The 21,673-nt window shown below is 39.7% G+C and overlaps 1 protein-coding gene across 1 annotated transcript; it reads left to right on the top strand.

Moving 5' to 3' along the window:
- The first annotated feature begins 2,317 nt into the window (after nucleotides 1–2,317).
- Nucleotides 2,318–21,513, top strand: LOC131264440 (muscle calcium channel subunit alpha-1-like). The gene is made up of 27 exons (XM_058266742.1): nucleotides 2,318–2,384; nucleotides 2,595–3,324; nucleotides 3,396–3,641; nucleotides 4,145–4,251; nucleotides 4,322–4,474; nucleotides 4,537–4,730; nucleotides 4,792–5,305; nucleotides 5,392–5,617; nucleotides 5,682–5,892; nucleotides 5,959–6,079; nucleotides 6,179–6,386; nucleotides 6,470–6,555; nucleotides 6,749–6,875; nucleotides 7,999–8,295; nucleotides 8,373–8,460; nucleotides 8,829–8,936; nucleotides 10,504–10,611; nucleotides 13,816–13,868; nucleotides 14,245–14,391; nucleotides 14,482–14,953; nucleotides 15,065–15,166; nucleotides 15,250–15,438; nucleotides 15,509–16,435; nucleotides 16,508–16,911; nucleotides 17,027–17,070; nucleotides 20,575–20,705; nucleotides 20,806–21,513. The coding sequence occupies exons 1-27, from the start codon at nucleotides 2,318–2,320 to the stop codon at nucleotides 21,022–21,024; spliced, it is 6,279 nt and encodes a 2,092-aa protein (XP_058122725.1). The 3' UTR covers nucleotides 21,025–21,513.
- Nucleotides 21,514–21,673: the final 160 nt, after the last annotated feature.

Genomic DNA, 21,673 nt, shown 5'->3' with positions numbered 1-21,673 from the left:
TGTAAGTGATCTATAGAACAAAAATCATGTTTTGTGTTTTCTCCGATTTTGTGGATGCCTATCACAAAAGTGTTATTACCAAGATTATCAATCTCCGAGGGACGGCCTGTGCTGTATTGGTAACGGAATGGATCTTATTTTCCTTTGAAAATAATCGTGATAAGAGGATGAAAGTTTTGCAGCTGCATTGAACGAGGAGAATGTAATTTCGTGATTGTTCGTATACTCTGTGTAGAAGGAGGGATGTGTCTCGCATGGACGAAAATAGTATTTTCACTTGAACCACCAGCATTGCTAAAAACCAGTGGCAATCAAATCAAGCAAATTTAGACAAATGTGTTTGTTGTTGTTGTGTGTATTGTTCTCCATTCATAAAGCTATTGTAGTGACTGAACGTATGCAAATGCTATTGACTATAACTGGCAACGTACAAACATTCGCTTATATTTACGTGCAAAGGATAAATGTTAGCACAAATATGACATTCCACCATACTCAAGAATCTACCTGTGCACAGACGAGCTATTTCCTACAGAAGGTCATAGCGCTTAGACCTTTCCTGTGGATATAGTATATGAGCTGAATCTGTGTGTGACTTTCAAATTTATAGTTTTTTTTCTTCAAGTTTTCATAACCATAGAGATATTTACGGGGGTAGTTTTGTGCCCACATAGTGCAGATGAATCATTCGCACAACAGAAAATATGCGAAAAGAAATGTGAGGTCGGGAGAATATGCGGATATCTTTCTAACCAGAAATTAGGTGTTGTTTGGAACACAGGAGGTCAGATAAACAGTTTAGATAAGCGATTACCACGTCATCCTCGAATGAATTATAAATACCAAGTATGAACCAATCGAAACGCCGCTGAATTTTTGTTTATAACCAATAACTCACACATTCATTTCAGTTATGAATTTGTATAATTTTAAATTAAACCCCTTTTTCGAAGTAAATTGATAAAATAACGTGAATATTATCGTATGATGTCATGTGAAGTGCCACAACAAGAAAGTGGCATGAAAATTTGATGTGCTGATGGCACACAGAGGAAAAGAAATGAAAAACAAAACAACTATGTTAAGTATATCATCTTTCATCTGTCAAGTGTATCGTACAAATAATAATTAAGATATTCAAATAATTTAAATCGTTCTAAATTTTTTAATTTAATTTTAAAAAAGTGGAACACGAATCTGTATTTAAAGCGATAAGATAAAGGAAGTATAAAAAGATGAACAAGATAGTACGAGAATGAGTTACGGAGAAAGTGGAAAGAAGTAAAATAGAGTGCGAAAGAGAGAAAGAACGACAGAGAAAGAGGAGCAGCACACGAGAGAAGCATTGAGGAAAAGGATATTGTTTTCTTCCTGTGGAATGATGTGGGGAAAACGGTGAACGGGGTCCCGAAAGCTTCTGCGCAATAGTGAAAGACGACACAAATACAACCACGTATACGAGCAGAAACGTGTTCACTTTCCCTTCCTGAGAGGATTGGCGAGCACAAGTAATGCAAGTAGGAAGTAAGAAACTGAAGACCAACCAAGCATTATACTAGTGAAATCTTGCACAGTTTAGCATTCGAAACAAGGTTTTTTAAGCTTAATAAAGAATAGTTAACAGTAGATTGAAAGTAACTTTTTACGGAGTATGCCAAAGTAGCATAGATTACTTATTGGACAGTAACTGAAATGTGTTCAATGCTGTTATTAGGAAATTTCGTGTTTTCCTTCGCACCTCCTCGCTGGAGTAGACCCAATCAGAATACCGAACAACGGCGGCAGTAAGAATAGACTACTGAATCGGAAATAAGTGCTCCGCGGAGTGTGTTCCGTAATGAGAGTGGATAGTGGTTATCCCTTCGCAATGGGATTTGTCCTGTTGGACCGAATCGTGTGCCATGATTAATCGTATTTGTTAATAATGAGTGCCAATTTACTCCTGATCCGGACATGACGTTGATAACCAAAGAAACAGACGCAGCGGCGGTCGCAGCAACGAAAGTGCGTTCTTCTAGCTGGCATGATGCTATATGCTTGCTTGTTGTACATTCCTATGCAATTCCGGCAATCGATGATGACCGATGGGATGGATGACCCATTAAAACAGACACTGAGTTGCAAAAATTATGTGCTGTTGCGTGCGTACGTAGCGTTGGGGACGCGGCAGTGATGTGAGGCCCGCCGTTAACAGGGTGATAAGTTATTTAGAGTAGGACGAAAAATAAAAAAATACAGACACTGATGATGGTGTAAACCAGGTGAAACTGTGGATCTTAAACGGCTGAAAGCGAGTAGCTCATCAATCTTGGAAAACATGACTTCTGCAGAAGATAGTATGCTCGCGGATCAGCAGTTGAAACATCTTCAAAGCATTCCGTTTGGTAAGGCTGCCATCGGCCCCTGTGTGCTGGTGAATAAATTAATTTTCCGAGTTGAAGGATGGTTGATGGGTTTGGTCGCACTGCAGGACTCTCTTGGGCGCTATCGGTTTCGACAACCAGTACTACGGCACACGGAAACTCTTGAAAAATCGTATACATATTCTGCAGGTGTCCAAAGTATTAAATATGTCGTTGTTTTGTTGCTTATAGGAGCCCAATCGGGGGAATCGACAAACTCGAATCCGGCACGCAACAGTCACAAGTTGAAGGATGTGCTGTCGTCGGGGAATAAATTGATCGGTGCATTTCACAGCCCCGACCTCGTCGGTTCGTTTGCTCCGCCAGTACCAGCGGGCCATGTGCAGCAGCGGGAGCAACATAGTCAGCTTCTTGGCATACTAAACAAGTCCTTCTCGCGGAACAAATCGCCGGCGTCGGAGAAATCCCCCAAAGGAGACGGCGACCAGGAAGGGCGTGCTTTAAATCAACCGGCGGACGCTACAGCGGGCAAGAAACCAGTCTCGAAGAAATCGGCGCTAGCATCGTCAGCACAGCGACCGGCCAAGAAGGGACCGTCGCGTTCGTTTTTCCTCAAACGACAACACTCGCTGTCCGATGTATGGCAAACGACCCTCAAGTCGACTACGGCAATGAGTCAAGCGGCAGCGAGAATGGAGGACGCCGATATGAACGGCGGTGGCATGGGGGGCGGACCACACGCCTCCGGAGCGTCCTTGTTGGCTGACGGAGCCTCGAAAACGCTGGGAGCAACAGGTGGTGGTGCCATCAATGTTGGCGGCACGACCATACCGATTGCACCCAAAAAACCAACGCGACGTGCCGGTGTCAAGCCACAGCCGGATCGGCCGATGCGGGCTTTGTTTTGTCTGACTCGTACCAATCCGCTTCGGAAGCTATGTATCGCAATAGTCGAATGGAAGTAGGTGTCATCAAGATTGAAAGTGGTCCAGTTTCTTTTTTATCTGACCGGCTTATTTGTATTCTTTGCAGACCCTTCGAATACTTGATCCTGCTGACTATTTTTGCCAATTGTGTTGCCTTAGCTGTATACACCCCATTTCCTAACAGTGATTCCAATAGCACGAACGCGGCACTGGAGAAGATCGAGTATATTTTTTTAGTGATTTTTACTGCTGAGTGCATAATGAAGCTGATCGCATACGGGTTCATACTGCATCCGGGGTCGTACCTACGGAACGGATGGAACATACTTGATTTCACAATTGTTGTTATAGGGTAAGTACTGCATTGAGTCTTCGTCTACACATGGATAATACATGACAAAATCCTATAGCAAAAGGTTTTGTTTGTAGCTGATCAAAAGTTATTGCAGGATATATAAATGCCGCTTAGATACCATTTTCGAGTTTGCTTACTCTATGATCTTATATCTAGCCTCATAGGAAATAAAAAGTTGAACAAATTCATAATTTTTTATTATAAGTTTAGCATAATGCGATGTTAAATCATCCCGCGATGTTAAAACATAAACCAAGGCTGTAAAACTACTTTTTTGTCATTGAAATGTGTGAAGTGAATTTAGGAAATCAGAAAAAACAGTACCCTGCTTTTATGCTATACAGTTTGAGTAACAGCTAAGTCGAATCGTTGTCAGGACCTCATTTTTGTAATTAGAAATGTCCAATAGGTAATTGGAGATGTCAATGAACAACTTTAGAAACATATGATTTACCATTTGGCAGGTATAATTAATTCTGATTATTTATTGCATTCCATAGCATGATATCGACCGCACTTTCAAATCTCATGAAGGAAGGATTTGATGTGAAAGCTCTTCGCGCATTTCGTGTCCTTCGTCCCTTGCGATTGGTGTCAGGAGTTCCTAGTAAGTTAAAAGTTCTACCTGTCCTAATTTGAACTGAACTAACTGGTGTAACAATGATTTGTATTTGAAGGTTTACAAGTCGTTCTCAATTCGATCTTACGTGCCATGGTGCCTTTACTACACATAGCCCTGCTGGTATTGTTTGTGATAATCATCTACGCTATCATAGGACTAGAGCTTTTCTCGGGAAAATTACACAAATCTTGTTTCCACAATGAAACTGGTAAGAGATGTCATAAGTTGTCGTACCATAACTTTGTTCACGAGTTGCTCTGCTGCCCGCAGGTGAAATTATGGATGATCCACATCCCTGCGGAGAAGACGGGTTTCATTGTGACACTATATCGCCGGAAATGGTATGCCGATACTACTGGGAGGGGCCGAACTTCGGCATCACCAACTTCGATAACTTTGGTCTATCGATGTTGACGGTGTTCCAGTGTGTAACATTGGAGGGCTGGACCGATATGCTATACTACGTGAGTGCTCCGAAATGCTATTAGAGAATCATTCTGTTACTGACTTTCTTCTCCTTTACAGATCGAAGATGCTATGGGAAGCAGCTGGCAATGGGTTTACTTCATTTCGATGGTCATTTTGGGTGCATTCTTCGTGATGAACCTTATTCTCGGTGTGTTGAGCGGAGAGTTTTCGAAGGAGCGTACGAAGGCAAAGAATCGTGGAGATTTTCAAAAGCTACGCGAGAAGCAACAAAACGATGAAGATTTTTGCGGATACTTGGATTGGATCACACAAGCCGAAGATATCGATCCTGATAACGAGGCCAGTGGGTTGCAAGAAGGAAAAACGAAAAATACGATTGAGCTAGATTCATCGGACAACCTTGGCGAAGACGGTGAAGTACGACAGGAGTCATGGTGTGCCCGGAAACGAAAATCTTTCGAGCGCGTCAATAGACGCTTACGTCGCGCATGCCGTAAGGCAGTCAAATCCCAGGCGTTTTACTGGCTGATTATTATACTGGTATTCCTAAACACTGGTGTGCTTGCCACGGAGCACTATCGGCAGCCGCCATGGCTCGATGACTTTCAAGGTAACTACTATCCTACCGAAACATCTCTTGAAACATGTTAATACGATAAAAGTGGATATTTTCTCGAAAATTGATATTTTTTCTAGAAAACACAAACATGTTCTTCGTGGCCCTGTTCACGATGGAGATGTTACTTAAGATGTACAGTTTGGGCTTTCAAGTATATTTCGCGTCCTTGTTCAATCGGTTCGATTGCTTTGTCGTTATTGGAAGCATAGGAGAGATGATACTTACCAGTACTCAAATCATGCCCCCACTCGGGGTTTCTGTGCTGCGATGTGTACGCTTGCTACGTGTGTTCAAAGTAACCAAGTAAGTAGACCATGTTAGACGGTTCATCGGAGTTTCTTTTATGAATATTTCTTTTCCCCCGTAGGTACTGGCAATCACTGTCCAATTTAGTAGCATCACTGCTGAACTCTATACAATCCATTGCATCCCTCCTTTTGCTGCTGTTTTTGTTCATTGTTATATTTGCGCTTTTGGGTATGCAGGTCTTTGGAGGAAAGTTTAACTTTAACAGCTCCGTCGACAAGCCTCGTTCAAACTTCGATAGCTTCGTACAAAGCTTATTGACGGTATTTCAAGTAAGACAAGCCGACAATTAGAAATATGAAGAATAAAATATTAACTGAACTTTTTCTCTTGTGCAGATATTAACCGGTGAAGATTGGAATACTGTAATGTACGATGGAATTCAGGCCTATGGAGGTGTAGCTTCAATGGGCATCATTGCCAGCATTTACTTCATAATTTTGTTCATATGTGGTAACTGTATCCTTTTAAAAAAACATAAAAATAGTTAAAGTTTGTTAAAAACAGGCACACGTGTTACGTTTCGTATTTTGCCTTAACACAATTTGCTTGCCTTAGATATTCTCTTAAATGTGTTCTTGGCTATTGCTGTGGATAATTTGGCCGATGCGGATTCGCTGACGACTGTCGAAAAGGACGAAGGAGACAATCCGGAGGAAGGCGAGGAAAAACTATCTCATGAGCCAACTCCAACCGAGCATGGTGACGACGGATTTATGGATCATGACAAAGACAATCTGGATTCTGATAATGATCCAATGAACATGTGAGTGGACCAAAGTACATGGTTGGAAGGCGAATTGAATAACTGCAGCATGATCAATGCATTATGCTTATATAATATTTAAGGTCTGATGAGTACGAAGGACATGATTCCGAATCAAAAATACCAGTGGCTGAGGATGACGAGGGTTATGAAGAGCAAGATACTCAAGGTTCGTAATTTTTATTAGTGGTTTTTTTTCGCAAACTTTATATTTTCAGTCGTTTCAATAGAGCAGCAATTCACCAGAGCTTTACGCTAGAATCATGTTAAAAACTTAGTTATTCGAATAACCAACCATCGCTGCTTAAAGTGTAATCCTAGCCTATGATGATAAGCATTTCTTTTGTACGCTACAATTTTAGGTGAGACTTTCGATGAACCTCCGACTGCATCTGCTCGCCCACGTCGTTTATCGGAGCTGAGTGTAAAAAAATCGAAAAAACCTATTCCTAAAGCAAACTCACTGCTTCTTTTCTCCCCAACGAACAGGTAATTGCATATGGGCACTCGACAATACTGACGGTGTCGGAGCTAGGCAGAGGATAATTACACTTATGTCCAAGTTTGCTTCGAACCGTCCGTACAGAGTCGAGTGCCCTTGACACATGGTACTAATGGTATATTTCGTTTTCGTTTCCATTTGTTTTTGTTTTGCACATTGATATATAGATTCACAAGAAGATGGACTTCGGGTGGCTAGGCCACGCCGTATGTCCGAGTTAAATGTCGTCAATACCATCGTACCGATACCAGATGGATCAGCGTTTTTCATACTGTCTAAAACAAACAGGTTGAAATATTACAAATATTTTTCTGAATGCATTGATTGTGTCCGCTCGTCCCTGCTATAATAAAAGGCACGTTGCGCGTTGTTCATCGCTGATGCCGAAGATTGTTGACTCCTTTTACCCTGCTCCTAAAATACGAACGCGTTACGAAGTACAATGGTATCCTGTTGGTGGTTGAAGCAATGCTGTGTACAAGCCTATCCATGTTGCACCATATTAATGTGTTTGCAATTCCTTTTGCTTGTTTTGAGTCCTTTAATTAATAAGTAGTATGCTTTTCTGATGATCCTGCTTGAGAACAATGTTATCTCACAATAACTACATTGTTCCATATTATCTAAATCTTGATTCTCTTGCATTTGAGTTGTTACCGAATTCAAATGAGAGATATTTGTGTAGCGTCATGTAATTCCAGCATATGGACAAGCTCACAGCTATAACCGGTAATGGCTATAAGCATGTTTGACCGCATTTTCACATACAATTTTTATGTCAACAGTGCTCATAGGTGCGAGCTGACTGGGAAAAGAAAAAAAAGTTCAGAATGTTGATTTATCTATAATTCAGTAGTTAACTAAAATAAAGTATGGGATAACTTTAAAAATAGCTGCAGATTGGATAATTAGCGAACTTCCTCCCTGCTCATTTCTGCATTGTGTTAACAAAAGAATATTCCCGTGTGTATGACGCCTTGCTGTATAGGCCAGATATTCAAAGTAGAACATATCAGTCCAACTAACTTCTTTGTTTGCTATTATGCGTTGCCACTGTACTAGCAAATTTTCCTCTGCTGATCTAATGAGTTCTGTTGTACACTCCGCTAGGTTCCGCATATTTTGCCACTGGCTCTGCAACCACAGTACGTTTGGCAACATTATTCTGGTGTGCATCATGTTCTCATCAGCCATGCTTGCTGCGGAAGACCCCTTGAATGCCAATAGCGAACGGAACCAGATATTGAACTACTTCGACTATTTCTTTACATCGGTGTTCACGATCGAGCTGCTCCTGAAATTGGTATCGTATGGTTTTCTCTTTCACGACGGTGCATTCTGCAGATCGGCGTTCAATTTACTGGATCTGCTTGTCGTATGCGTGTCATTAATATCAATGTTCTTCAGGTATGAATGGATTGGATATGGACAGAGGGTATATTTAAAATCGAATACATTATTTTTCATTATTCCACAAAATATAGTTCTGGTGCGATCTCTGTGATAAAAATTCTACGAGTTCTACGAGTGCTCCGACCATTGCGTGCAATTAATCGTGCAAAAGGATTAAAGGTATGTCTTTTTATTGTGGCCAAGGTCCAAAGTGGCAGAAAGGTCGGGATATCGTGTTTATTTTCTAATTCGGCTTAGGCATACCAACACCATTGCCTTAAGCTTAGATTTTTACATAGGATGGTCACAAATGTCGATGCCTAGCGGCTATATGCCAGCTCGGAACGGGTTTTCATATTTTTCTCCCCGTGAACGTCAGACTATGCAGTGCATGGTAGACGTTGGAGTGATCAAACCTTGGCATTTATTTAATTTTGCAATCGGTTTGAACCCGCATTTTTATCGCACTTTTGGGATTGTACGACTGAACCTGCATTTATCTTTTCAACTTCGTTTCTATGTTCTTCATTCTTATGTATAATTCTCAGCATGTTGTGCAATGCGTTATAGTAGCAGTAAAGACAATCGGCAATATTGTGCTGGTCACTTGCTTGCTACAGTTTATGTTCGCCGTTATCGGAGTGCAGTTGTATAAGGTAGGACGCAAACCTGCGGCCAAGCGTTGTTTTATTTTCGTTACTTTCGGATTTGTGTTTGATTTGGAGTTTCGTTTCCTTACGTTTATTGAGTTTTCATTTTATTTTACTTCCTGTGTTACTTCCTTTTGATCTGAGCGCTCTAATTTTACCGTATACTTCATCCTACGCTACCCGGTATCCCAAATAGGTGCGCTGTATAGATCTTCTAAATTGTTGTTGTTGATGTTTTTCTTCAACTGTATTTTCCATCGGTAGGAGCTTTTACGAATGGAATTCTAATGATTTCCATTTGAAACCATACTCTAACTTATCCCTTGCTGCAGCCTTTTGATACCCCCGGTTCCTCCTCTCGACGGTATGGTAAATTATACAAAGTCGTTTTTCTCTTCTTTTTCGTTTTTATGAATACAATCTGTAATTTTTTGGGTTCTAAAAAGTGTGTACCCTTGTACACAGTACCCAAGTAAAAGTGAAATTGATAAAAAAACGTTTCATGTTCGATAGAATCAACAAATCATCCACTCTACCTCTTTAGTTTGTTAGTTTTTCGTGATCTTATCATTTATTCAGACGCTATTTAGTTAAGCGTTCGATATTTTTGTGTATTAAGTGTGTACATTGATTTCAATTTGAAACTCGGACGGATTTTCTTTTTTACAATAAATTTACCATTACATTTTAATTTTGAAAAGCTGCTATAGCTAAACCTTTCAATTTTGAATTTTAACATATTTTCTAAAGCAATTAGATTACTCAGAGGAACTGAAGTGTCTGAACTGAAGAAAAAAATATTACTAAGTTCATATACGCGGTATTGATAGACACGTTTATAACAATTTTCTTAAAATATCGGCAAATTTGTTGGTTCATTTTTCTTTAACTCTAAGAGATTTAGATTAATTTAATTTAACAAATTTCGCTATTGTTTCCCGAAATCTAACAAATTGAATACTATTTGAACTGAACACTGGTAAGGGTAGCTATTATGATGGATGGACAAAACTACGTTTTGAAAATTGTTAAGAGTTTTGTATATTTATTCACAGATAAAGTTGTTTTTGATTTTAGTTCAATTAGGTGAATTGAAGAGAAAAATTGCCTGTGTATGAATACATCCAACGGTATCATCGATGCGTTGCGAAGGGCTTATATTGATGAATTAACTAGTTGTACTGGTTTTGTTGCTTTGAAATTTTGTTCCATTAGTTATTCTTATTTAATTTTATCTTTGCTACTAAACCATAATCTGTGCTGTGTAGTTGTTATAGAGTTATTTCCAGACCAACCTGCAAATGAAAGAAAACCAACCTTATAATTGGATGGACATGTTGCCAATGCGTTAGAAATGAAGGAAACGATAAATCTACTTTGTTGCGTTTAGTAACGAGACGGCTACAAATGTAGCCTATGTGACGGAAATACTAAAACGTCTCAATGAACAATAAGTGGTGGTTCTTAGATTTACGACACGGGGGATGTTATTTAAATATGTTCATGTATAACCCTTCGAATTGATATGCATCTTTAACTACAATTCTTTTCCGTACACGCGGATTCTCCTCAGTACGTAGTGAAATGTGTGATAGTTGCCATAAAAACTATCGGCAACATTATGCTAGTGACGTACCTCTTGCAGTTTATGTTTGCTGTGATAGGAGTACAATTGTTCAAGGTAATTAATGGCTCATTTATAGGCTGTAATTGTGTCACTGTAGTCGTCTAAGTTTTTCTCTTTGTTGTCTATTTTGTCACCTACCCACTTCTATATTTCATTCTAGATAATGGCGTTTTGTTTTTAACTTTTCATAGAAACGTTCACGATGTTTCACGACTTGATTTACCGTAGTAGTCGCTTTGTATTTTAATTTTTTACCCACATTTTATCCACATTTGGTGTTGAGTAGTAAGCAATGTTAGTCTCTTTTGTTCATGTTTACTTTAAGTATAATATTTGTACATATATAAAACAATAACGTTGTTAATGTGGTTTGTCTTTTTCAATGGATTGCGTATCATCTGGATTATTCTCGTTCTGTTTATACTTGACCTTTTCGGATTGTTGTATTTTTTTCTCTTTTCTGGTGTGTATGCACATCTTTTTTTGAATGTTACGTTTACGTTGGGAGAAGAATTTGAGGATTGAAGAATTTCTGTTGAGGTTTATTTTGATTATGCTGCTCTTTTATTCGAAATGTAGAAATGATTAACAAATAGTTTTCAATTTGGGAATATGCAGGATCTGCTATTTCTTTTTGCAATCAGATTTATATTAAGCATCTCGAAAGAAATTCAACTTAACCTCCACATCCCTCTGTTACATTTCACAGAAAATATATTTAAACGAACAGTGTGAATAAGCATGAAATTGTTAAGTTGAAAATAGCGCAAGTAGGAAGATTTTGAACAGAAGAAATAGGAAGCTTTATATGAAATGAGTGATATAGAGTGTAAAATAAGTTAGAATATAAAGTTGAAGATAAGAAATTTACATGGGGAAAAACGATATGGCGGTAAAGAAATCTTAATTTAATTTTGAAGTAGAGATTTGTTTACGATTAAGAGAAAACGGTTTGAAGTTGTGATCTTCATTGTTCGAGTTTTGTTATGTTGGTTATATAGATTCAAGTGAATGGAATACACATGTAAATGATGTTACAATTGAAGTTTACCAATGGTGAAAAAAGTTGAGTGCTAGTTTTGGTGTGTCATGAATTTAAGAAAAGAATTTTCTGAATACCTATTTGTGAATCATAAAATCATGTTTGACATTTGCATCGAGCGAAGAAGTTACAATAAGTGAACTATTGCAATGTTTGATCGGTGTATAAAGCATGTCATCGTGCAGTTGAACCTACTAACTGGTGCATGTCCCAAATTCTGTAATTTAAAAAGAAATGAAACGAATTCTATTTATTCTTAAACTGAACTAGTTTCATGCGCTTGTATATTCAATGAGGAATGTTCCACTAGAACTATAATTTGGACTACCAACAGTTTATCGAATTGCGTGTACAAGACTAAACATATTTTGAATTTTGTGTACACATTGGGATGCACGACTAGCATTTTATTTAATCAAATACTTAAGACATGTGCTGATAAGCAGTACCAGGTTAGCTGATTTTGGTTATCCAATGTTGAATGTTGTTAGCATTCCTCTAATCTAAGAAGTTTTATCTTCTTATTTAAGGATGGAATTATTCATGTTAAATTTCTTGAGGCACGCATTTAAACCGAAATGTACACATATTCATTTCATCGCCGACGTGCATTATAATTTTGGTTTAACAGTGATAAGTAAAATCTTCTACATTTGCTGTCATTTTTAACAGGATCAGGATCATTAATCTGTAAGTATATTTGTAAACAGCATAATGCACTTTCTTTTAATTATACGCAGAAAAGGTTATCTGCAGAATGATGAATTAAAACCATTTAAGAAAACTGGTACTTTCACTAAGGCTTTAACAATAGTAAACAACGTTTGATGATGCTGAAGATAATAATGACAGATAATGATAATAATGTTTTGAAAAATTTAATTTTTATTTTGGCAAAATGATGCTTCATTAGCGGTTGATGAAACGAAGATATTTTTGACTTAGCTTAAGGCTGATTTAACCAAGCATTTTTATTTTTCTTGTGATCGTCTGTTGAGGATTTTTATGCACTGGTTGTATATTTAAATCACCAATAATTAATGGGCTTTACTTATATGCTTCATCGATAGTAATGTGTGATAAAGGAATGTGAATTTTGAATAAAGAGAATAAAGCACGAGGGTAAAAAATATAGAAAAATACCACTTTTGATGTGTCTAAACAAGTTGAGTTGTTATGATTATGGGCAATAATGCTTTTATTGGGCTGGGTGGAAACTATTTGATGCAATAATGTGCATGTAATTTTTGTATTGTAGACATGCGTTATTTATTCTTTTTAGGGATTTTTGATGAATTTGAATGCCCATCGAATGAATGTTTGAAATTTAGTGCTGAAAAAGTGATCTTTCAATAACAGGCTGGTCAGGAAAAATAACCTATGTATGCGTGTATAACGTAAAGATAAAAGTGCAAACGGGCGTGGAAGAAAGCAAATTAAACACATTGATGTGATGGTTTTGATTAACCTCGATTGAAAATTTTTTGGAACAAACAAAAAATACAAGAAATCAGGTTGATTGTTATCGTATATGAGTATTTATCCGATATTCGATACAATTGCATCCAGGATTGATTGTATATTATTTTTTCTAAATGCTTCTACTGATCTTGCTTTGTAACACACCTCGATATGTTGTTATTAGATGTTATGTCTTGCTTTAAGTTGTTTTTGAAATAATAGATATTTGGATCTTGCACTACAATTATGTAAATACTAACGTGCATGAGATGTGTGTTTTGTATGCTAAATATGTGTGTTGTGCATGTCTTCCTACACAATTTTTTGGAAAAATATTCGCTTGAGCAAATTGTTCGGCATAAGTGTATCTTTTTGACATTTATTGGAGTTATGTGCATGAACATGAAATATATTTTCAAAGCTTTTCGACTCTCTTTTCCTCACATCAAACATTCATTGTCCGAATTTTATCATTCCAATATAACGAAATTTAAAACGCGAAAAAATGTAGAATAATATTGCACTTGAAGATTAATACAATAGTGCATTTTAAGAATAATATAACTCTTTGATCCTCAAAGTAGTAGCGCATTTTGTACAAGAACTTCGTCTTCTTTACTATTTTAAACTGGGAACAGAGAGTTGAGTTAACGCTGTAAAGTCCTTGCAAGTTTGTGTCCCTGGAGCTGTGTGAAGGTACATTTAACAAACGAAACGTTTTATATCACTAATTGTTTGTTATCTTTTCCAAATAGGGCAAATTTTTCTCGTGTTCCGATGGATCGAAAATGCAGGAATCAGAATGTCAGTAAGTACCGTGCAAAACCATATAGTTGACGCTCTTTGCCCCTTAAAATTCTTTCACATGTACGATGACTAGTTGTATTACGAATCATATGAATGAATCCAAAAAATAGGAAAATAGTAAAAATATGAAGAATCCATAAGAAGATCTTATTTCCAATCATAATGGTAAAAATATTGAAAATAAAATGTTTAAGTACAGAAATGGAAATTACAAACGATGGACGACTGAGTTTCTTCTGACTTTTTAGTGCCATTCAAATCTAAATTCATAAACTCGCCAACAATAGTACAAAGTGTTTTTTTTAAATTAATGATTGTTCAATGCTTTATATGGTGAAAGTTGGAGATTACCATTTTTAAAATCTTTTATTTTTCAGTGGAACATACCTGGTGTATGAAGATGGCAACGTAGATAAACCTGTTTCAAAAGAAAGATATTGGTCGCGAAACCGATTCCACTTCGATGATGTATCGAAGGCGATGTTAACATTGTTCACCGTATCTACGTTTGAAGGATGGCCTGGGTAAGCTATCAATTGTTTTCCGACCAAATGGCCCTTTCTACAAATATGTGTTTTTATTGTTGCTTTGTTTTTGCCGGTAATATTCTGCAGTTTGCTGTATGTATCAATCGACTCACATGAGGAAGATTCGGGCCCGATACATAATTTCCGACCAATTGTAGCGGCGTACTACATCATCTACATCATTATCATTGCGTTCTTTATGGTGAACATCTTCGTTGGTTTCGTTATCGTTACATTCCAAAACGAAGGTGAACAGGAGTACAAGAACTGCGATTTAGACAAGAATCAACGCAACTGCATAGAGTTCGCACTGAAGGCGAAACCGATACGACGGTACATACCGAAGCACCGAATACAGTATAAAGTCTGGTGGTTTGTTACGTCGCAGCCTTTCGAGTATATGATATTTATATTGATCATGATCAACACCATCACACTTTCTATGAAGTTTTACCGACAACCGGAGATCTATACAGAGGTCCTCGATTTACTGAATCTCATCTTTACGGCGGTGTTCGCCTTGGAGTTTGTTTTTAAATTAGCAGCCTTTAGATTTAAGGTAGGTGGCTGCTAAGCTGGAAGGGACTTAGCAGATTCCACTGCTGTCCATTTCGGCTATATCTGGCGTTCAGAAGTGTTTAGTAATTGTCTCTCGTTTATTTCGAACTAGAACTATTTTGGAGACGCATGGAACGTGTTTGATTTTATAATTGTACTCGGAAGTTTTATCGATATCGTGTACTCGGAAGTTAACGTTAGTAAAGGAATGAAGGTGGGTACGATTGTTGTTAAAAACGCCAGGTTGAAGACGCTGGCAAGGCATTGAGCTGAATTCTATCTCCTTTCTTATTGTAGGGTGGATCGAGCATTATCTCCATCAACTTCTTCCGACTGTTTCGCGTGATGCGATTGGTGAAACTGCTTGCCAGAGGTGAAGGTATCCGCACTCTTTTGTGGACATTTATCAAGTCCTTCCAAGCACTGCCATATGTTGCGCTTTTGATAGTGATGTTATTCTTCATCTACGCCGTCATCGGAATGCAGGTAATGATTTGAAGTTGGGATTGTTGTTATACTTGGTTGAAACCATCGCCTCCCTCTCTCACTCTTTCAGGTGTTTGGAAAAATAGCAATGGATGATGAAACGTCCATACACCGAAACAACAACTTCCAAACATTTCCGCAAGCCGTACTGGTTCTGTTCCGATCGGCAACCGGCGAGGCCTGGCAAGACATTATGTTGGACTGCTCGGCTCGCCCTGGCGAGGTGAACTGCGATGCCAAATCTGATGACGCTGGGTCGCCCGACGGTTGCGGCTCCAGCATCGCCTTTCCGTACTTCATCTCGTTCTACGTGCTCTGCTCGTTCCTGATCATCAACCTGTTCGTGGCCGTCATCATGGACAACTTCGACTATCTGACGCGTGACTGGTCGATTCTGGGTCCGCACCATCTGGACGAGTTCGTGCGCCTCTGGAGCGAGTACGATCCGGACGCGAAGGGGCGCATCAAGCACCTGGACGTGGTGACGCTGCTGCGCAAGATATCGCCCCCACTCGGTTTCGGCAAGCTATGTCCGCACCGGGTGGCCTGCAAACGGCTGGTGTCGATGAACATGCCACTCAACAGTGACGGAACAGTGCTGTTCAACGCGACCCTGTTCGCGGTGGTGCGCACCTCGCTGAAGATCAAAACCGAGGGCAACATCGACGACGCCAACGCCGAGCTCCGCACGACAATCAAGCAGATCTGGAAGCGAACCAACCCGAAGCTTCTCGATCAGGTCGTACCGCCGCCTGGCGTAGACGACGAGGTGACGGTGGGCAAGTTCTACGCCACCTTCCTCATCCAGGACTACTTCCGGCGGTTCAAGAAACGCAAGGAAAACGACAATAAGCTCAACAGTGACCAAAACAAGAGGCGAACAATGACGTTGCAGGCGGGTTTGCGGACGCTGCATGAGGCCGGCCCAGAGTTGAAGCGTGCCATTTCCGGCAACCTGGAGGAGATCGGTGATGACAATCCGGAACCTTCACACAGGGTAAGTTAGCCGCCATATTCATGTGGCTTTAAGAAATTACAACCCCTAATTAAGTATTCATCGGCTCTATAGCGCAACCATACATTGTTTGGTAATGTATGGTCATCGATACGCCGACCGGGTCCATTTGGATCGAAGCAAAAGTGGAACTCAAACAACAACAAAATGTCCGCCACGTCGATGGCCGCTTCGGCCGCCATGCACACAGTTCTAACTGGTCCGAGCGAAGGGCAAAACCATGAACAAAAACCAAAGCAGAACTGCGTCAGCAACAGTACAGCAGGATATAGCCATATCGCGGAGAGCATCCTTCATGCCGTGCACGACGATCCGATGATGCGTACTGGCAATGGCAACGGGCTCAGACCACCGGGCAGTAATGCCGGGGTCAACCGCAACGGGGCAGGAGGCCCAGGTGACATCCCACTACGACCGCTAGTTTTGGACGATACGAGCTTTAGACGGACTCCGACCAAGTGAGTATATGATGTTGCTAAACGGATCACGGATCACGACTGACTCAGTAGTACACGATAGTAACCGGTTGTTCTAAATCCCATCTTTTGTTTTTCTCAATGATTTACACTGAAGTGCTACTAGTATTAACATCGGCTCGCAGAACATGTCCATGGCAGGTAGGTGGAGGCACAAAACATTCGCTATAGTGCACTGGTATTCGGCACGTTTGAAATACAAAACAACTGCAATTAATATATCTCACTATTTGAGCTGCATTAGTCATACATGAAAACAAGCCTGATCAGACGATATCGACCAACTCCAAATGCCAAATGTTTTTTATCACGTTTAGATTATAATTTATTGCAAAGAGTTGTTTCGCATTTAGCATAAGCTTTAGTAAAATTCACTCACCTGATCGGATTACTAAAAGGTCACCAAGTTCGGGAATCTTTTAACACTTTGTCTGGACAACGTTTTTAGAACATGTTTTTAGTACATAAAACAAGTTCTTAGAACATTTGATAATCTTGTTAACAAGAAAGTAGTAAGACTTGTTTTTGAACAACTAACAAATAGAATAAGCTTCCCTAAGAATAAATTACTACGATTTCTTTAGCCTTCTACTATATCACGTTGACTGCCAAGCGTTTTCAGCACACTTTTTTAGTACAATCTTTTTTAATGTAATTTGTTTATAACATTTATTAAACCAATGGTTTTCGAAGGCCAAGCAAAGACAGCTTCTCAAACAACTTGTTTTAAATATTACTACTAGTTTTTATGTTGCATTTTCATTTATTTATGTGAAACTACTTTTACTCTGAAACAAAAACTGAGGTGGCTCACCTAATGAGCTTGCTCACCAACTGAGCTTGCTTATCTACTGAGCTTGCTCAATTACTGAGCTTGCTCAATTACTGAGCTTGCTCATCTACTGAGCTTGCTCAATTACTGAGCTTGCTCATCAAACTCAATTGTGCGGTGGCACAGTAAACTCAGTTGTGCGGTGGCTCATCAAACTCAATTGTACCGGTGGCTCATCAAACTCAAACTTGTTCGTTTAATGCGGTTGGTGATTGTTAACACGTTAACCGCCATGTCAGTCCCTGGGGACTGACCGTTTCCGTTGGGTGAAGTTTCCGTTCACGCCACGTCGGTCCCTTGGGACTGACAAATCCATGAGTCATGCTGGTTGATCAGTGTCGGTCCGCCGGTGTCGGTCCGCCGGTGTCGGTCCGCCGGTGTCGGTCCGGCGGTGTCGGTCCGCCGGAGTCGGTCCGCCGGAGTCGGTCCGCCGGTGTCGGTCCGCCGGTGTCGGTCCGCCAGTGAAAGAGATAGCGACATACGCTCTTAGGCAAAGTGGAAGGGTACGATTTTCCCCTTCGTGTCCTCCTTCATGTCTCGTCCTTAGTTTTTGCAGGCTGTTTGCTCTGAGCGAGGCGTGGATATCGCGGCGCGTTTGGGTTATGTTCTTTCTTTTGTTTTTATTCTCTTTGTCGCACTTGTACGGATTGCATGCGCGTATGTGTGATTGTGCACGGGTCTATTGGACCCGTTAGTTTTTTTGTTTTTATTCTCTTCGTCGTATTCGTACGCATTGCGTGCGCGTATGTGTGATTGTGTACGGGTTTATTGGAACGTTTGACCCAGCTTTGTTTCTACAAACGGTGCGGTTACTTTTTCGTCTCGTTTGCGTTTGAACCTTCTTCGTGTTATTGCTACTTTTTAATATATTTGTGCAGCAGAAGCATGTAGCGGAAAGCATGACAGTAAAAATAAGGATGTTTTATATTAATGATTTGGTTCTAATTAACGTCGCTACACATCTGTACGGATTTTTACGAAAAATAATCAATAACGTCCGAGGGATGTAAAATTACACTGGGCCCAAAGTTAATGCGGACGCTCAAAACCTATAGGTGGCTCGCTCTGCTCATCTAATTGAGCGAGCAGGCTCTGCTCTGCTCAATGAAAAGAGCTTCTTGACACAACACTAGCTGTCACCCACTTTTAGGTGACATGGCAGCCAACGTGATATTAGAGCAATACTATGTAAGGTTCACTACGTGGATTATAAGCAGTCAAAGTGTTAACATCTAAAATCGACTCGGTAGCTGCATAAAAAAATCTTGCCTACGTAGAAAATCTTAAATATTTGAGTGTATCACGATTGGGAGCGTGGAAACGATAAACTTCTCGACACTGGCCCATACAAAAGGTAAACAACACTTTGAAAAAAAGCGAAAAAATGGCTGGCCGTCTCGACGATCCAAAACGATGCCACCTACGTGTCGAGACGATGCGCGGAAACGAAACGATACGGCTAGCCTTTTTTCGCTTTTTTCAAAGGTGTTGTTTACCTTTTGTATGGGACCGCGACGAGAAATCTGACAGTTCGTATCGTTTCCGTCCTCCCAATTAAAATACCCTCAATTGTTTAAAAATTCTTAACAATTGCGATTTCGGTGCGATCGGTGCTACAAAACGAATCCAGCATCAATGGCGACTATCGTAGATTCTCGGTTATTGACTGTAGAAAATGATTATAGTTATAATACTAGCAGCCGTTTCACGATGCTTTACATCTTTTGGTTTGATAACAAAGAATTGTTCTTCGTTGGAATTATTTTTAAAACTTTATTAAAAATTACTAACTCGTACAAATTTGATTAAATTTTTTTTTGTTGTATAGCGTTCCGTGACGAAATGGATGGCTGTAATGCAATGTTGAAATAATAATAGCTAAAAGAATAAATTTTATCTCAAGATAAGAACCTATCTTAATTTGATAGATGAAAAAGCCTGAGAATCAGCTGTTTCTTTACATTCTAATAATTTTCGAGATACATTTATCTCAGGGCAATCTGGTAATATTTAACGCTTTACGAAGTCATCCTTCTGTTTATTTCTTAGGAAGCATTTTTATTGCTTGGGTTTGAGCATACTTTTCCATTTAGAATTTCTTGAATGGGGGTGACTTTCTGATGATGAGAATATATTTTCTAGTGCAATTTGCTTGGCAGCACATATAAAAGAATTAAGACCTTGACTTGAGATATGTTCATTGTAAGACTTTCCGATCGCGTTGGAGCTTTCAATAACTGTTAGCGGTAGAAACAAAAATCTATTACAGTGTAACCGATCAGAACGCGAAATTACACACATCTAAATGATTACATCCATTTTCATCCGCAATACATCCGATTGACTCGCCGGCGCAGGCCACTCAGTGCAACCGACACAGGGCTGCAACTTCCGCTCCGATGGCGTCGCCAGGTAACAGAAGCGCCTGTGGCCTGGGAGACCTGCTGTGCGGATAGACCTGTTGGCCATATGCTTTTTGCAGGGTGCGTAATCAGATGGCGTTGGCAGAAAGAGAGATATGTATCACTGCCGTAGTTGTTATTCGTTGGGGTATCTTGTGATTTTCGAAGGAAACACTGTTCGTAAGGACCGTTACCGTATTAAAACATTCGTGAACGCTTCACTAGAACGCCTGCAACATGATGTTTTCTTTGAAAACCCCCTGTTATACCTTGCTTGCTTGCTTCATGTACAAAACAAACAAGACATGCTTAACGTAATGGCCGTAACACCGTAAAATGGAATGTTTTTGTCATCCGGGGGTTCATCAATCGTGCCGTTTGTGGTAATTCGCATACCTTCTTTCCTCATAGATGGTCGCGCCGATGGTCGGATCGATAATTTTGAAAAGGATCGTCTCATCTACTCAACGCCAAGTAGTCCCCGCGATATGCATAAAACATCTTCCGAAGTAATTGGATCGGCAGAGAGCCTCGTCGGCAGGGTAAGGGGATACTACGAAAAGAAACGGGCACCAGGACCTGGGCATAAGTAAAGCACTTTCCTTTCCTCTTCTTTTGCTGCACAATTTACCGCTTTATTAGGTACTTGCACAGCAGGGCCTAGGGAAGTACTGTGATCTGGATCTGGTGCACTGTGCTCAAATGGAAATGCAGGAGGCTCTGGACATGACACAGGAAGAGATGGACCTTGCCGCCCACGAGCTGATGCTCGAGGAACGCTTCAACCGGAAGGCCGGAACTCCAGCCAGAAATCAACCGCGTCGTGGCGCCAACAATCGGCACCAGGAGCCTCTGTTATAGCACAAACTTAGTCCAACTCCACCCGGTGTCACCAATCACGAATATATTTTAGACAAAATGGTAGCTCTCATTTCATTCTTTGTTCAACAGAAACACGTTTGAGGTAGCATTAAGCGACATAATCATGAATATCATACAAAGACAACAAATGAAAAACCATCCAACAAAAAAAAAAAAAAAAGAACCAGACACACCATAACTCTAATAGCGAACAAGCGAAACAAAGAATTCGGCTAATGTAATGATCAATCGTGCTGATCTACGCGTTGCAAACATCAATCGAAAGTTAGGAGAGGGACGACAAATTGATAGCGAAGATCGTCTTTATCCGACCACTGAAAAGTTGGAAATGGTTTGCAGATATAACGAAGAACAGGACTTTCTTAGTTTTGTTGGTTTGTATCGCTATTGAAATGAAGATATAGGAATGACATATGAGCAAGATGCGGAAAATGGAATTGCAATAAATTTTTTTCAAGTGGGAATGTATATCATAATATGTTGTCATAATTTGTTGTTTATCCATTTTACTGATGACAAATTATGTTTCTTCAACGTCGGTTTTGGAAAAAAAACTTTTATATTTCAGCTAGTTTAGGATCGTTTGGTAATGTTTAGGAGACTAGGTAATTGGCTTTTATTTCTTCTT

This window comes from Anopheles coustani, chromosome 2 (assembly GCF_943734705.1).
Source record: "Anopheles coustani chromosome 2, idAnoCousDA_361_x.2, whole genome shotgun sequence".
Lineage (NCBI taxonomy): Eukaryota > Metazoa > Arthropoda > Insecta > Diptera > Culicidae > Anopheles > Anopheles coustani.
This window is presented reverse-complemented; position numbering and strand designations above follow the sequence as displayed.

Excerpts from the sequence above, each read along its gene's own strand:
- LOC131264440 (XM_058266742.1), top strand. The coding sequence starts at position 2,318 with ATGACTTCTGCAGAAGATAGTATGCTCGCGGATCAGCAGTTGAAACAT. Across the intron at positions 6,080-6,178 it reads TTTGTTCATATGTGGTAACT|ATATTCTCTTAAATGTGTTC; the intron begins GTATCCTTTTAA and ends TGCTTGCCTTAG. Across the intron at positions 20,706-20,805 it reads CAGAGAGCCTCGTCGGCAGG|GTACTTGCACAGCAGGGCCT; the intron begins GTAAGGGGATAC and ends CCGCTTTATTAG.